General features: G+C 39.7%; 2 protein-coding genes across 5 annotated transcripts in view; one reads left to right on the top strand and one right to left on the bottom strand.

Annotated features, from left to right (window-relative positions):
* Positions 1–8,762, bottom strand: part of Art1 (arginine methyltransferase 1) — a 128,954-nt gene extending 120,192 nt beyond the window's left edge. The window contains exon 1 of one of the 2 annotated variants that reach the window (XM_067137787.1): positions 8,550–8,762. In XM_067137787.1, the coding sequence (XP_066993888.1) occupies positions 8,550–8,627 (78 nt within the window). In that variant the 5' untranslated portion in view covers positions 8,628–8,762. The remainder of the gene's footprint in view (positions 1–8,549) is intronic. The other variant, XM_067137788.2, reaches the window with a different exon arrangement.
* A 110-nt stretch (positions 8,763–8,872) lies between these two features.
* htk (hat-trick) overlaps positions 8,873–18,635 on the top strand; it is a 564,009-nt gene continuing 554,246 nt past the window's right edge. For all 3 annotated transcript variants that reach the window (XM_067137785.2, XM_067137784.2, XM_067137786.2), the window contains exon 1: positions 8,873–9,012. The gene's annotated coding sequence lies outside the window, so the exon portion shown is untranslated. The remainder of the gene's footprint in view (positions 9,013–18,635) is intronic.

The raw sequence follows: 18,635 nt of genomic DNA, 5'->3' as shown, positions 1-18,635 counted from the left end.
ATATAACATCAAAAATAAGATTGTATGCAGATGACATAATTGTTTATAGAGAAATAAACAACATTGAGGATTGTTCAGAATTACAAAGGGACCTTGAAAGTATCCAACAATGGGTTGAAGAAAATAATATGAAGGTTAATGGAGGCAAATCAACTGTTACAACTTTTACAAACAGGAGCTTTAAAACTGAATTTGAATATACTTTGGATGAGGTAGTTATCCCAAAAGATGGCAAGTGCAAATACTTAGGTGTGAGATTTGAAAGTAATTTGCACTGGAAGGGTCATATTGATGACATTGTTGGGAAAGCATACACATCATTACATGTCATAATGAGGCTACTTAAAGGATGCAACAAAGAATTAAAAGAAAAAAAGTTACTTGAGTATGGTTCGTCCATTATTGGAATATGCAAACAGTGTTCGGGATCCTCACCAAGAATACCTAATAAAAGAAATAGATAGTGTGCAGAGGAAAGCAGCAAGATTTGTAACAGGGGATTTCAGGAGAAAGAGTAGTGTATCAGAAATGTTAAAGGAACTTGGGTGGGAAACTTTAAGTAAGAGAAGGGAGAAAACTAGACTTACAGGATTATATAGAGCCTATACAGGAGAAGAAGCATGGGGAGATATCCGTGAGAGGCTTCAGTTGGAAAATAATTATATCGGCAGGACTGACCACAAATATAAAATTAGAAGGAATTTTAGCAGAAGCGATTGGGGTAAATTTTCATTCATTGGGAAGGGTGTGAAGGGGTGGAACAGTTTACCAGGGGTAGTGTTTGATCCTTTTCCAAAATCTGTACAGATATTCAAGAAGAGAATAAACAGCAACAGAGAAAATAAATGAAGTGTTAGAGGGCATTCGACCGGTGCAGGTTATTGTAAATAAAAAAATGTGTGTGAATAAATTAATTCCATCCCCTGGTCTAAGGAGTTTGGACAGCCAAAGTAGGGGACTGCCTGTAGGGGTGAAGTACAGTGGGGACTTCGAGGGCCCTGGGACCGCTACGGTAGCTGTGAAGGCCCTTCAGGAACTCTGAAAAGTGGTGGCAAAAGGGGCTCTGGTTAAGACGCAGCAGGTCGTTATGCTACTTAGGATCCAGAACGGGTAAAAAAAAATAGTAAATAAATAAATGCAATGTAAATATTAATGTTATACCAGTTTTATAGTATCATTTGAAGCAATTCTACATACTGTATATCAGTTGACTATATTTGTAAGTAGTACAAGAGATATTATAATTAGAATTTTGTAAACAATATAAATTTATTAAGGATGAGCTGTGTGTTTAATAGAAAACATTGTTAGCGTAAATTGTATTATAGGAAAAATTTTCTTCTCTTGTTAATTTAATATTTAGTGCTTGACAATAATGTATTTTAGTGTACCATTTGCCACCGAGGTAGACACCTCATTTGCAAATAAAGAGATTTTGATTTGATCCCAATTCATATTGTGGCATAGCCCTAGAATGTACAGCTTTCAAAATAATAACTAGCCTACTAACAGACCGTTTATGCACTCTAGTAGAGGGAGCAATACCAGAAGAACAGTTTGGATTCACAAAGGGAAAGTCAAACTTTACAGGCAATAAAATGTATATTAGAAGAGATAAAAGACGCATTAAGAATCCCTAAAGGAAAGCTACACGCTGTCTTTGTAGACTACAAGAAAGCTTTTTATTTATTTAACAGGGCTATGATCATTGAGAAACTAGAAGCAATTACTGGTAAAAAATACATCACAAAAATTTTGAGGAATATTCTGAATATCAACATGATACAGACAGATGACGATGTGGACGTGTCAGACCCACTAGAGCAGAAGATTGGAGTATTACAAGGAGATCCTATCAGCCCCTTGCTCTTGAAAATTGCGACTGCGGACATTCCCCAGGGTCATTGCTTCAAGAAATGTGAAAATATATATATGCATATGACATCGTCGCTTCGGAAGAACAATGACGCAACTGGACAATTTGATGAAATGGAGTTTTGTGGCCGTCTGGGTTCAGAAATACGTAGCACGCACGTGTGAATATCGTTCGAACTGTAGTTATGCTCTAGGCCACTAGAGGGCAATTGCGTCGTCATAGAAATCATAGCTGTTTTTGACCGCACTTCAGAGCAATATCGCCGCATATCTCAGTTATGTCTTTAACTTCGCGAGTAATCCTTCGTGTCCGTTGGAACAACGATGCAAGTGTGATTCCTGGTCGAAACTTCATTGGTTGAGCTCATTACACTTGACAGTTTTGTTTTTTTATTACTCCCAGTATTTATAGTTTGTATTTCATTCATCCTATTTCGTTAGCAGAATGGTACCACGACGTAGGGTCTTTTTCTTCCCGATACTACTGACAAACATCGTTACATATTGATCAGTTTCAGAAGAACAATGACGCATTTCAGAAAAGGGGTCATTTTGGGTGAAAATAAAGTAATTACTTTGAAAACATTTCTGTATCCTGTAGTGCGCTTGTATATGTTACAATTTTCTACAAAATTAATTTTTGGCGTAATAGAATCTTAACGAAAGATAAATCGGTTTTTCGCATCTCCTGTACAATTGCAGTTTTGACAGTTATGTCATTGTTCTTTCGGAGCGACGACATGGTACTGGTGTCTTGCGAAATAAAAAACCTTCAAGAAGCACTCAATAAACTTACATCATGGGCTACACACACTGGATTGCAACTAAATGAGAAGAAAACAGTGACAATGACTTTCAGGAAAGGTGGCAAGCCAGCAGCCAGTGATGATATATACTACAGACGAAAGCCACTAACGGTTGTCTAACAGTTTAAGTATCTTGGATTAACAATACAAACTGAAACACGTTCAGCTACCACATAAAGGAAAAAGTGGCAATTGTCATATCTGCCATGAACAGCATCCAGAATATACAGAAAATTTTACTGGAAACTGCGTTGAAAGTGTTTAACCGAAAGATCTCAGCAATATTAACCTACGGCTTGACACTAATCTGGGACCAACTGCAAAAGGAAGACATCAAAGGAATTGAAAGGTAAAAGCTAGATTTCTGAAAAAAGCACTGGGAGTCTGTAAGTTTACCCCATCACGCTTGGTCTACCTGCTTGCCAGAGAACCCTTCTATATTCAAGATCTAAGGCTCGAATTATCATTGCCCATGTTAGGAGCATACGAGGGCATATTAAAGGAACTTCAGGACAAAAGGGAAGATATAATAATAAATATTTTATTGCAGCCAATGGCCATATGAGAAGTAAATATAATATATTTCCACTTATTGTCACCAAGTTTGTTTGCACTTTTGATAATTGTCATGTCCATTATTCACTGGCAAGCTGGGCGATCGTTTATTTCCTATGCTTGCACTGTAAGGCATGTTATTTCTTGCAGTGGGTCACAGAGTCTGCACAAGCAATCCGGGCCTGGTTCATGGTAATTCAAGGTCTGGCACACTTTATGATGAAAGCCATGTATAGCAAACCTCGTAACTGTGTGCCATAAGTCATTTCCTGTGCATGTACATCCATGTTCGATCATGGCGTCTGTCCCATAGAAATCCATCCCAACATCTGCTCTTTTTTCTTTCAATTCTTGTAAGAGTTACCGATAACTAGTTGTGGATGGTAGCAGTAGGTGAAGTCTTACATCCTCCACTGAAAACGCTTCCCCTCGCCAATACATAGACTAGTCGAGATGGAGTGCATTTCGAGATGCTTCTCCACAGATAACGGCTAACTATGAACTGAGGCACACCATGACTCGCTTTGCGGTCCATGGTTTCCACCACAAAATCTGCAAGAGAGACAGCTACCATGATCCAAGTGAACTGTGCCAGTGTAAACTCTGTGGCAACCAATGTGATAGATACCATGTGATAAAATGCAAAAGCAGGCAAATCTCACTGACAAAATTCTGTAATAGTTAAGTGCTTCATGTTTGTGGGTTACTGTAGTCACGTCCTAGTTCGTGAACCATGGGCAACGGCTGAGTGGTCTAGTAAGTGGTCCTGAGAGTCTGGATACCAGTTGCAATGGAATGGGACTGAGCATCTCGGACATATTCCGAGTCCTGGCCCTCCTTGTGCTCAGGCGGCTAGGACTATACAATCCACCGGTGGTCCATAACCCGTTAGAGGAGAGATCCTCACTTGGACTATATGCAAGTAGCGTAGCATCCTGCTTCATGAATCTACCGAGCTCAGAACATTTTAAGCAAGCCTCAGACCTATGGGAGTAACGGAGTCCCACTCCCATTTGACAGGCGAGGGACTTCTCGGAAACAACTTGGCGAACGAAATGGAATTCGACGGGGAGCTATCAATATTAATGGGGCTTATGGAAGAAAGAAAGTAGAACTGCCTGAGTCAGCAAAGATGATGCATCTGGATGTGCTAGGAGTAAGTGATATTCGGGTAAGGGGAGATAAGGAGGAAGATATAGGAGATTATAAAGTGTACTTGACGGGTGTTAAAAAGGGAAGGGCAGAGTTGGGGTAGGGCTCTTTATCAGGAATACCACTGCACGGAACAGTTTCTGTTACGCACGTAAATGAGCAATGATGTGGGTAGATTTGTCATTTGGAGGAATTAGGACTAGAATTGTGTCCATGTATTCACCATGTGAGGGTGCGGACGAGGATGAAGTTGACAAGTTTTATGAAGCATTGAGTGACATCGTAGCCAGGGTCAACAGCAAGGATAGAATAGTGCTAATGGGCGATTTCAATGCGAGAGTTGGGAATAGAACTGAAGGATACGAAAGGGTGACTGGTAAATGTGGGGAAGATATGGAAGCTAATGGGAATGGGAAGCGTTTGCTGGACTTCTGTGCTAGTATGGGCCTAGCAGTTATGAATACATTCTTCAAGCATAAGGCTATTCACCGCTACACATGGGAGGCTAGGGATACCAGATCCATAATAGACTATATCTTAACAGACTTCCAATTCAGGAAATCTGTTAGGAATGTACGAGTTTTCCGCGGATTTTTCGATGATACAGACCACTATCTGATCTGTAGTGAATTAAGTATCTCTAGGCCTAGAGTAGAGAATGTGAAATCTGTTTGCAAACGAATAAGGGTAGAAAATCTCCAGGACGAGAACATTAGACGGAAGTACATGGATATGATTAGTGAGAAGTTTTGAACAGTAGACAGTAAGCAGGTTCAGGATATAGAAAGTGAATGGATGGCATACAGGGATGCTGTAGTAGAAACAGCAAGGGAATGCCTGGGAACAACTGTCTGTAAAAATGGGAAAAGGCGAACATCTTGGTGGAATGAAGTGAGAGCAGCCTGTAAACGTAAAAAGAAGGCTTATCAGAAATGGCTCCAAACAAGGGCCGAGGCAGACAGGGAGTTGTACGTAGATGAAAGGAACAGAACGAAACAAATAGTTGTTGAATCCAAAAAGAAGTCTTGGGAAGATTTTGGTAACAGCCTGGAAGGCTAGGTCAAGCAGCAGGGAAACCTTTCTGGACAGTAATAAAGAATCTTAGGAAGGGAGGGATAAAGGAAATGAACAGTGTTTTGAGTAATTCAGGTGAACTCATAAAAGATCCCAGGGAATCACTGGAGAGGTGGAGGGAATATTTTGAACATCTTCTCAATGTAAAAAAAAAAATGATCCTGGTGGTGTTGTGAACAGCCAAGCTCATGGGGAGGAGGAAAATGATGTTGGTGAAATTATGCTTGAGGCAGTGGAAAGGATGGTAAACTCCATCGCCATAAGGAAGCAGGAATAGACGAAATTAGACCTGAAATGGTGAAGCTTAGTGGGAAGGCAGGGATGAAATGGTTTCAGAGAGTAGTAAAATTAGCATGGAGTGTTGGTAAGGTACCTTCAGATTGGACAAAAGCAGTAATTGCACCTATCTATAAGCAAGGGAACAGGAAGGATTGCAACAACTATCGAGGTATCTCATTGATTAGTATACCAGGCAAAGTATTCACTGGCATCTTGGAAGGGAGGGTGCGATCAGTCGTCGAGAGGAAGCTGGATGAAAACCAGTGTGGTTTCAGACCACAGAGAGGCTGTCAGGATCAGATTTTCAGTATGCGCCAGGTAATTGAAAAACGCTACGAGAGGAATAGGCAGTTGTGTTTATGTTATGTAGATCTAGAGAAAGCATATGACAGGGTACCGAGGGAAAAGATGTTCGCCATACTGGGGGACTATGGAATTAAAGGCAATCAAAGGCATTTATGTTGACAATTGGGCTTCAGTGAGAATTGATGCTAGAATGAGTTCTTGGTTCAGGGTACTCACAGGGGTTAGACAAGGCTGTAATGTTTCACCTTTGCTGTTCGTAGTTTACATGGATCATCTACTGAAAGGTATAAAATGGCAGGGAGGGATTAAGTTAAGTGGAAATGTAGTAAGCAGTTTGGCCTATGCTGAAGACTTGGTCTTAATGGCAGACTGTGCCGAAAGCCTGCAGTCTAATATCTTGGAACTAGAAAATAGGTGCATGGAGTATGGTATGAAAATTGGCCTCTCGAAGACTAAATTGATGTCAGTAGGTAAGAAATTCAACAGAATTGAATGTCAGATCGGTGATATAAAGCTAGAACAGGTCGATAATTTCAAGTATTTAGGTTGTGTGTTCTCCCAGGATGGTAATATAGTAAGTGAGATTGAATCAAGGTGTCGTAAAGCTATTGCAGTGAGCTCGCAGCTGCGATCAACAGTATTCTGTAAGAAGGAAGTCAGCTCCCAGACGTAACTATCTTTCCATCGGTCTGTTTTCAGACCAACTTTGCTTTACGGGAGCGAAAGCTGGGTGGACTCAGGATACATTATTCATAAGTTAGAAGTAACAGACCTGAAAGTAGCAAGAACGATTGCTGGGACAAACAGGTGGGAACAATGGCAGGAGGGTACTCGGAATGAGATAAAGGTCAATTTAGGAATGAACTCGATGGATGAATCTGTACGCATAAACCGGCTTCGGTGGTGGGGTCATGTGAGGCGAATGGAGGATAGGTTACCTAGGAGAATAATGGACTCTGCTAACGAGGGTAAAAGAAGTAGAGGTAGACCAAGACGACGATGGTTAGACTCAGTTTCTAACGATTTAAAGAGGTATAGATCTAAATGAGGCCACAACACTAGTTGCAAATCGAGGATTGTGGCGACGTTTAGTAAATTCACAGAGGCTTGCAGATTGAACGCTGAAAGGCATAACAGTCTATAATGATAATGTATGTATGTATGTATTAAGTGCTATATAAACTATAGAAATATACATTGACCACTATGGCTATAGCTGTATTATATGGCCATTGGCTGCATAAAATATTAGTATAATGCAGAGATAGAAGAGATGATTTGGATCTATTAATGTTCTTATGTGAACTGGTACCAGCACAAGTTCTGGAAACATTAACGAGAATGGACTTCAAAGCCAAATGATTAAACATCAAGAGTCACCTTGGATATTATGCGGCTTCCGTACAGGGTGGCTGAGGAAAATAATGACATATATCCTCAATCAACAAACGAACTACATTAAGGGACAGGCAATAGAGAAAACAATCTCACTGCTGTCAACAGCTAAGACATCTGCTTTGTCTACACACTTCTTAAGACTAGAAAACGCATAAACAATGCAAATTAGTTCAAAGTGTAGGCCTACATATCGTGACGAGTCACGCGATACCGAGTGGAAAATGCAGTATATAAAAATATTTTTTTGTTGATCCAAGTATACAGTGAATTATTCATATCATTCCGAATTAAAATCCAGTCTGTACACTTATTTTCCATCCATGCTGAAGCCAGGGACACAATTAGGCAACACTTAACAATTCAGTGTATGAAGGAGGGGAGAGTGGATGTATTTGATGGTACACGAGCATGTACCGTTGTGATCCGTTTCATGGAAGATCATGCTGCATGACGCCGGCTGGTTCAAGGCGCATGTAACCTTCACTACCACAAAACAAGGGAAAACTTCATTCTGGAATAATTAATACTTTTAAACATTTTTAACCATTCTCAAGCCCTTAAGAAATCCGGAGGAAAAAAAGTTTCACAAATATATCACAGAACAAAGACGAGTTTTACAAGAAACTTAACGCAGATTAATCAAAGAATCGCATTATTTTGATGCTCGAACTTAGCTGTGGGACAAGATTAACCATTAATTTTTTAAGCCTTATATCCAACTAGGAAGACAACTCCACGTGTTCTGTGAATCTTCCATTTTTAGTTTTCGCTTCGACTGAATCAATAAATGCCACTACCCATGCAGACAGGGTGAATTGGCTAAAACAGAATTCGAGCCATACTAAGAATCGTACCTTTTGTCTGCCATAAAAGCAGAGCAATCAGCAGATCCTATTAAAATTATTTTACACCTTAAAGAAAATAAACTAATGAACAGGAAACGAGGTTACAAACTTACTGGGCATAATGCAAGGTAAAATGCGAGTCTAGCGGCAATATAACACTAAAATTCAATGGATTTATAATAAGATTGGTGTAGAGTAAGATTAAAATTACTGCACTTCATATTTGTTTTAGTTTACTTCAAAAGATGCTCTAACCCACCTCGTAACTTACCGTCAAACAGTCTCTGTTTACCGCAATATCGTGGTTTTCGATAGCTTTTACAACACCGGCCGCCATATTAGCATTTCAGTAGACAACGCAACCTTACCAAAATAAAAAAAAAAAGATCATTACATTTATGAAATTTAAAATATAATGAAGTTTTAAAAGTATTTCAATGTCAAAGTATTATATTAAAGATATGCGAACTATCAATATGAAGTTCACTTTCGTTATCCTCATTTCACGATTTGTATGGCAAGCTTTTCATGCCTGTCACGTGATGTTTGACCAATGACAGGTTAGTTCTTATGACAAGTTGTTTGCGAGAATTTGGACGTAAAATGTATGGATGGCTGATGGGAAGAAGGTCAAAGTGGGTTGTTTATAAAACAGATTGCATTTGTCCAATTCATGCATCTGTTTAATTTTTAGTTGGGCTTGGAGGATGAAAGGAATGCAGGTAAGTGGACAAGTGTATTAATGGAGATAAGCTATATCGCAGCAATGTGTAAAGGTTAGGCGTACGTCCTTGTTGAAGTAACCTATATGTTATGATTGCGAGTACTGAAACATTACGTATAGATTTTATATTTCAGCTCAGCGCCGGTTACGTTGTTTAATGTATGTTCTGTCTGTTTATGATATACACGAACTAAGACGTCTTGGCCTAACTCGTTTAGGCAGGCATCTTTCATTATTATTTGAAATGGACATATTTTGCATTGTATTTATTACTGATCTTGGAAGCATTGCTAGGAATATTTTTCTCATCTGTGTGTTTGCATTTTATACCGTGTTAAGTGCAGAAATCAACCGATGGACGAAATTTGTTGCCATGTAATCGCCGATGGTAATGGAGATCGACGAAACCTATGACAAATGTCATATGCCTTTCTTGTTTTTGGAATTCCTCATTAATAGTTATGTAGGATTCTGGAATATTTATGTGGGAAATATATAATACTGTTGTATTGAATAAGTTTGGCTGAAATTTGAAGTAGAATTGGGATTGCTGTCAGGTGACTGCATATTCCTTTGATGAGCTTCCAAATATTTGTGGCATTTCTCTTTAGTTGCCCCTTAATTTAATGCCTCCTAATCTCCATGTTGCATAGTTTTCAAGGGTGATGTATCCTTTACTCCAGACATTGCAAATGTAGATGCAGAATACTGTTAAAGCCATTCAAACAATTTTTCTTTGCAAGATCCTAAATGTTGATGACTGTCCTGTCATCCTAAGCTGAATGCTACTGTATCCAGGCTCCTAGCATTTTTTTATTTTCTTTAACAGCCTTTTTCCTTTCTGTATTTTCATTTCTGAAGACTAGCCCCTTACTTCTTTTTAGGCCTAACAATAAAAAAATCCTTTTAACCTATTGGATTCTTTCAGGTGCAAAGTGATATTTTATTTTGTATGTTCAGTTTTTCTGTTTTTGCTTGCTAATTAACAATTTATATCTGGTCCATTAATCACTTTTCTTTCTTGCATAACAGTTTGGAATTTTATTGTTCTGTGAAGAAAGTGAGTCTCTTTCAAATTAAATCAAAGTACTTTATTTGCAAATGAGGTGTCTACCTCAGTGGCAAATGATACACAAAAATACATTGTTCTGAACAACTAAATTTTAAATTAAAAAGAAGACATTTTTCCTAAAATACAGTATTATGCGATTTATTTTAAGAATGTTTCTGTTAAACACACAGCTCATTCTCAATAAATTTATATTATTTACAAAATTGTACTCATATCTTCTGTAACTTCCACACATAATCAACTCTTTTACAGTATGTGGAATCACTTCAAAAATACTATGCAATTGCTACAAGATTTAAATGTACATTGCTTTTTTTTTTAAAACCCATTTTGGTAGGGCCTACTGAACGTGCATAAAAACCTCCTGCATCTTAACCAGAGCCCCTTTTGCCACTGCTTTTCAGAGTTCCTGAAGGGCCTTCACAACTACCATAATGGTCCCAGGGCCCTCGAAGTCCCCACTCTACTTCACCCCTACAGGCAGTCCCCCCTACTTCAGCTGTCCAGTTTTTCTATTAGCCGGGAACAGATAGGCCTACTACAATAATGTACATTTTTAGTAATGTATAAAAATTTCAAAAACATGGATTTTGCACTAATACAGGCTGGTTATGAAATTTCAGTTACAGGTATTGTATGAAAAAAAAAAAATAAGAAAAAGGAAGAATGCATCCTTCGTTGCTTTTCATCAGAGGGTATTCTTATTTTGATTTTTGAGTTGTAGCCTTGTATTCTTCAAGTCTTGAGCATATATTGACCCCTCCAACTAAGATCATCATATCTGCATAAAGTAAATTATTGAGGTGGTGATTGTTTTACTGTTTTAAAAGGAAGTACAACTAGACAGCCATCCTTTATATAACACTAATCAAAGGGGGTAAAAATGGAAGGGATCCGACATTTCATAAAATGAAGGTATTGGCCAAAGAAAGAAAAGGGCCACGATGGGCGTGAAAATGAAAGACTACCGGGCGAGTTGGCCTTGCGGTTAGGGGCGCGCAGCTGTGAGCTTGTATCCGGGAGATAGTGGGTTCGAACCCCACTGTCGGCAGCCCTGAAGACGGTTTTCCGTGGTTTCCTATTTTCACACCAGGCAAATGCTGGGGCTGTACCTTAATTAAGGCAACGGGCGCTTCCTTCCCATTCCTAGGCCTTTCGTATCGCATCGTCACCATAAGACTTATCTTTGTCGGTGCGACGTAAAACAAATAGCAAAAAGGAATGAAAAACTCCCTAGGCCGTCAGTGCTCTAACACCATTGGGGTCGGAAAAGAACAAGAGTTGACCAAGAGATGTCGCTTAGGAAATCCGAGTTTTTCGATACTAACGATTATGGGTTCTGTGGAATGCATTTACTGCCAAGTTTATTTTGCTTTAATAAGGGTGTTTTATATATTGGCATTTGGAATACACAATTTAATGTCCTTGTTTCAGTCATTTGTGACCCCTTACCTTGCATTTAAGCATGTGTATCCCTTTTGGTAAGCTTGTTCAGTGATTGTGTGACCCAGATTTTTTCACAGGATAATATCTATCAAATGACAAGTACAAATTAATCCCCTGTTCTCTTGCTCCCTGATTAGCTTCAGTGCACTTTACATGAAAAATTCCAAGCAGAACAGTTGAGCTCATTACAAATCAAGTTCTGCGATGTTATTAAACTTGTGATATGCCCTCTGTTATAGCATTTGAGTTTTAATGTGATTCTTGGTCAGTTTATGATTGTCCCTCTTCAAACAGGTTGAAATAAACCTTTGCTGTTTGTGGATCGGGGGAAGCTACTCAGATTTGCTGCTCTATACATTCTCTCTTGCAAATGGATGTTTGTTGACATAGGGAAAGAAAAAGAAAGTAAATCTTTTAATCCATCCGTGGTTCTCTTCAGATCTGTAGACCTGATTTCTTGCTTTCTTGCCACCTTGTGTATTTTAGAATATGTTTCCTATGAAACAGTTTCCAAAAGCACACAAACCTGACATACTTACATGAATTGTTTCTAAAGTTCTAATTCCAGAAACATTGCAAGTTTCTCTTTATTCCAGTAGGACACACTAAAGCCTATAATAATAATAATAATAATAATAATAATAATAATAATAATAATAATAATAATAGCCTATCCAAGAATTTCAAACTCAGACACTACAACTCGGTCGTCAAACCATCTGTTCTGTATGCTTCAGAGTGCCTTGTAATGGCCAGGAAGGGCCCACTCAAAGCTGGAGTTAAAAGAGAGGAAGATCCTGAGGATATTACTGTAGGACCAATCAGAGAGGAAGGAGGCATTTACAGAATCCACCATAATGATGAACTGTATGAACACCAGGAGGACATCATCACATGTATAAGGAAAAGGCGCCTGACCTTTTATGGACACTTGGCCCGTCTGGATTCTGAAAGACTCGCCAACAGGATATTCACAGTAACAGGAAGAGGCAAGGCTTCTAAGAACAAATGGATCATGTCGGTTACGTCGGATATGGAACAACTAGGTATCCCACTGGGACAAACTCATTACCGAATACTTTTCTGTCAAGCCATCCGACATGGTGTTTTCCCAATCTTCCTTACAAGTAAGAAGATTACAGGAACTAAGTGGCAAGAAGACAGATAGCTGACTCATAGTCTGTAAATGGAGTATTGTAAGAAGAAGAAAGCAACAACTTTACCGAAGAATAGATATGAGCCCCGTGGTCCTTAGTAGGCCTAAAAGACAAAGAATAATAATAAAAATGATAATGTTTTGTTGTAACAATATGGGAAGAGAGAATATAAGAAATGGGAGAGTTTAGGAAATGATAAATGAGGTACCCCTACAGGAAAAGAGAAAAATCAAGGCTACAGTGGTATGGCGTATAATATTTTAAATTTCTGCCCATTTAAAATGACCCTCAAAAAAATCAAAAATATTTTTTACTTACACATCAAATATAAATGACTAATCAATTTTTCTGAAACTTTTTAAAATACCGTATTTACTTGTGTATTGGACTCCCTCGCGTACTAGACCCCCCCCCCCCGGCTTTTCGAGAAGAATAAAATGAAAAATCTTGCCTATAAGACCCTCCCTCCGACTTAATTCATCAGAGAACGACGATGATTCCGCTTCGAAGCGGGTACAAGTCTTATTGCAGCTCTGATGACATCGCACAAATTTGTGAATAGTTTCGTCCATACGACGTACGCAATGAAAACGTGTCGAATCCATGTGGTACACCTGTGTTTCGTGGTTAAGAAATGTCCGCATCTGTAGCGTAGGTCTACTGCAGCTCTGACGACATCGCACAAATAGATGAATAGGCCTAGCTTCGTGTCCAACCCGCGCATTGCAAGCGTGCATCAGTCATGCTATACGTCTGTGTTTTGTAGTTAATAATGTCTGCCAGAGTAATGGTTAGCACAATTAGTTGCTGTTTATGGGGGTCTGACTTTGATTCCCGGTGACGTATTGTCAGAGATTTACGAATGGCAGGAAGGTTGATATGCGATAAAAGTTGTACATGTCACTCCCCTCCGCTGGGGGGTGTGTGTGTGTGTGTGTGTGTGTCTAAAAAGAGCTGTTCCACCTCGGGATGAGGAAACGAGTTTACTTTAGTTGAGAAATATTTGCGGTTGTTGCTATTTATACAGCAGGCGAGGTCATTATGCCTTTGCTGGCGAGATGTAGTGTTTACAGTGCACTATGCCTTCTGGTACGGGCTAGAATAAGTTTGTTACTTTCATTGACCTGTCTCAGTATCATCCTTGGCTTTGACAAAATGAAGATGACCGAAGTATGAGCGATGCTAGTAATATCATTCCTTATGCAGCCAGTCCCTGTTATGAATGGTGCAATAATATCGCTAATAGGGTCAGTTGGTGCATGCATTTCAGTGGGCTTGGGGGACTGATATGTAATAGCAACTTCTGGCTCGGCGAGGAAAACAACGGGAAACTACCTCACTCCTCATTTCCCTAGTATGCCTCTTCAGTGACACCTAGGCTATCTATGACAGCTATTGGTGGAACTGTGGAGGATCAAACCAGCCTTCGGGCAGAATACCCAACCTACAACATATACAATATCATTAACAAAGTGGTCGTCTAATATCTCGTAACTCGGGCCAATATAGGTATATATTTGGAGAGAAGTAAGTTTAAAACGTGGTAAAACTATCCAATTAAAATGATTGTTTTACTCGCCAACGTACCTAACAAAAATAATAATTTTATGTCCCCACATACTTTAAACAATTTTTGGAGACGCCAAACAAAACATACTAGGGTATGGGTTAGTAAGAAGAGGCAACGAACGGATGAAATTAAACATTATGATAAAACTCATTATCGCCACACCTGTAGATATCCTTAAAAGCGGTATAATTTCCTGTTATTTATTTTTTCCGTCAAACTTTTGGCACTGTCAGGGCGATAAAACCCAAATACAGTAGAGACAATACGGGACACTTCCAGATTTAGCCTTGTTAAAATGAGAGACAAGTCGCAAGTGGCGCTCCTAGTGGCTGGACAGCAGTGGAGATGACGTCACTTACAAATTTATGTAAATCATCCAAGACGATTTTATATTGATTAGGTGGTCTAATAAATAACTTAATGTTATTATTTCAATCAAATATCATCAATACGGACCAAAAATGATATTTATTACATGTAATCTTGCTGAGTGTCGCGTATTGTCTCTACTGTATTTCATATACCTAACCTAAAGAATATGGTCTGGCTTATCTCATGGACAGCTGTTTACGCAAATCCTGATGTGATAAATGTAGAGAACAAGCATGAAATGTACTTAAAAAAATAAGGGTCTTTGTTTTAACAGCCATAGTTTTTCCAGTTACTATGTATTACATTCGGAAGTACAACTCGTAACATACGCTAGTTATCAGCTGATGGTTTGGCATGCCTTCTACAGCACGGCTCTATTCGGAAGGAGTGGCTTCTGCTACATATACACCAACTGGGGGGAATATCAGAGACCATTTGGGAACAAATTTACACTGTTTAGACTCTATAGTCGGGAACAAATTTGTTTTTAAAAGGTTCAAAAAGACGGGGCCTCATATACTCTTGATGGCAGTGCTGACGCGACTGACGAGAGACAGCAGTGGAGATGACGTCACTTACAATGCCGTCACGCTGGTAGCAATGCAGGGAAGTTGGTGGCGCAAGGTGATAATTCAAATGAAAGCAGTGATCAGGTTTACTGTGTGGTAGGTCTTTTGCTGAACTGACAATATTTAATTATATGATAACACAATACCCTTCTCCCTTTCTTCTATGGGATCGAGTATGAAGCGAGACGAAACTTTGTAGCTAGTTTTTACAGCCGTATGCTCTTACTTACGTCAACCTCACTAGACGAATTAATGAGGTGTAACTAATAACGTGATATGAGTAACTAAAATGGACTTTTATACACTTAAGGAAATGGAAATTGCAACACCATGAAGGTATTGGTAGTTTGTGTTGATTTTCATGATATGGAACGATGCCATGTAGGTATGTAAATGATCAAAGTTTCAGACCCATTGGATTGTTGCTACAGGTCTCCCCATGTGATTGGTTGCGGAGAAGTCAACTCCAGTATACGGACTTTGGTGCAGCGTAGTTGACTTACAGTCTGTGCAGTGAAGTGTTCCCCGTCAAACATGCCTCGACAGAGAAGAGCACTCTATCAACAACTGTTGCCGTTTGAGAGGGCTCGGATAATTGGGCTCTGTGAGGCTGGATTATCGCTATGGACTGTCGCTGCACGTGTTGGCCGACAGGCATCTTTGGTACAACGTGTATGGCAGCAGTGGTCAAATGAAGGTACCCACACTCGTAGACCTGGCACAGGCGCAGCGCGATAGAGAACCGAGAGAGGACTGCCGCATCATTCGGATGGCCCGGATGGAACCCCATGCAACAGCAGCGCAAATTTGAGCAGCTGTGGCACCCCACGTTACACAACAAACAGTTGGTAATCGCCTGCGTGCAGCTGGCTTACGAGCCCGTGCCCCTGCAGAAGGTGTTCCATTGACCCCACAACAGCGACGTGTAAGGCTGGCCTGGTGTCGAAAGTTCGACGTGGGTCGACGAATGTTATAGGGTCGTCTTTAGTGATGAATGGCGCTTTCGTCTTGCCCGCAGTGATCGCCGGAATCGTGTGCGCCAACGTACTGGGGAGAGGAGCCGCCCAGATCTTATTGTCTAGAGGCAAACAGGGCCAACACCAAGCATTATGGTCTGGGGAGCTATTGGCTTTAATGTGAAATCACAATTACTGCTTGTTGAGGGCACTATGACTGCTTGACAGTATGTTGATAGGGTACTGAATCCAGTGGTTGCCCCTGTGATGGCAAACATTGCTAATGGAATTTTTCAGCAGGACAATGCCCGTGTTCACACTGCACGCATCTCCAAAGAAGCTCTCCACGACATCACAACCTTAGAATAGTCTGCCAGATCTCCGGACCTCAGTTCTATTGAGCATGTGTGGGACATGATGGGTCAACAACTGGCCAACCGTGCTCAGCCACCCAAAACTCTGGAACAACTGATCCGTGCAGTGCAGCAAGCGTGGGCCACAATTCCTCAGGAAGTGGCCCAGGGCCTTATTGACTCCATGACTCGACGAATTCATCAATGTATTGCAGTTTGTGGTGGGCACATCCTGTATTGATTGTTGTCCAAACTTGCGGTCAGAGGGAGCTGAAAGTGTAATCATCGAATCACAACTGAACACTCGTCCTGCATGTTCAGTTGCAACAAAGTAGCACCACTCCTTCTGGGTGTTGCAATTTCCATTTTCTTCAGTGTATCTACCATAGGCCTAAAAGTCGTGTTCACCATTTATTGTCTTTCTACATTTAGAAATACTGCCTTCTGACGAAAATAGCCAGTATAACTTAAATACATTCTAAGTTTGTTATATAATAGTATAGAATGTTTACACGTACAATTTATAGCTCTTTGTAACCTAGAAGTCATGTATTCGCTGCACGAAATTTTGAGGTTATCGCATATTGGACCCCCCTTTACTACTTTTGGTTGTAAAAGTGGGGGAAAAAAGGGGTCTAATACGTGAGTAAATACAGTGTACACTTTGTAAAAAAATTAATTCTGATGATAGGCATGATAATTTTAAGTGAATAATGTTAACACTTTAGGATTTATTTAGTAAAAAGTACAGTAGTTAATAGAGCTCTATCCAGTGGGTGTTCATAACCTACCTCAAGTGACACAACACTTATCCATTCTGCTGCAGTAGGCCCTGAAGTTAGATGCATTTAATTCTATTACAATATCATCATTTAAATCCAAAAATGTAGCAATTGTGCTTGCATAACACACTGTAAACAATGAAGACCGAGGGAGGTTGAAATGTGTAAAGAAGAGCATCGAGGCAAGAGGAAAGAACTGGACGACAGTGAGAGAAGAGAAGTGGTGGATAGGCAGAAAACGATGGAGAGGCTTATGTTCCAAGCAGACCCAGCTTATGGTTCGAAACTGCTCCTGAGGAGGAGGATGATGCTGATGATGACCTTTACCTTTTCAATGTTTTTATTGTTTGGAAAATACAGATATAAAAACCAAAGGATGATTGCACAGGATGGTGAGCAAGGTCAAACTGATACCATTAGCATGCATAACTCAATTTCAAAATTTTTTGCATTTATCGAGTTTTGAAAAAACCGCTCCTCATCAAACATCGATCTATTTTCATCTTATAGCCTTATCCTAAATATGTTATGAGTTATTGTTAATCTTGAGTTATGCATTCTGCTGCTGCAAAGAATAATTCATTCCGGACTTATATTCGAGTATATAAATTTTCGTTCGTGTTATGTGTCGTTAATCAAGCTGTTTGTACTAGTAAAAATTTGACACCAATGGCTGACTTTGGTTAAATGTGAAGTCGAAACTCATAGAAACGGAACTTAGGACCATACAACATTCAACATCCTTGCACTTCTCCTTCAGCCATTCTTCCTTGTTAGTTGTCCTGCACTTACCATCCACTTCATTCTTTAATCGCCTGTAATCCTTTCTGCCCTTATTTTTTAATTCTTCTACTTTCTTTGTTCATCAATCAGGTCTAGTATCTCGTGAGTTATCCATTGATTCTTAGTTGATCTTTCCTTTCTTCCTAACATTTTATTAGCAGCCCTAGATACCTCATTATTCACAATTGTCCATTCTTCCTCTATTCAGCCTTTTCATTTAGTCCTTGTGGAACATGTTCCTTGAAACAGTCCCTCACACCCTTTTCTTTCAATTTTAGATACCATCTTCTTGCATTCCTTTCGCCATTTCTTCCACTTCAGATAATCTTTCATGGCCAACAAGTTGTGGTCAGAGTCCACGTCTGCTCCTGGGAAGGTTTTGCAATCCAACACCTGGTTTCCGAATCTCTGCTTGATCATAATGAAGTGTACGTGATGCCTTCCACTGTCTCCACGTCTCGTCCATGTGTACAGCTGTTGTTTGTGATTTTTGAACTAAGTATTAGCACAGTCTAATATATACAATCACAAAGCTCAGATGATATTTTTCATCCGAGGTGA

Source organism: Anabrus simplex, chromosome 1 (genome assembly GCF_040414725.1).
Source record: "Anabrus simplex isolate iqAnaSimp1 chromosome 1, ASM4041472v1, whole genome shotgun sequence".
NCBI classification, from domain to species: domain Eukaryota; kingdom Metazoa; phylum Arthropoda; class Insecta; order Orthoptera; family Tettigoniidae; genus Anabrus; species Anabrus simplex.
This window is presented reverse-complemented; position numbering and strand designations above follow the sequence as displayed.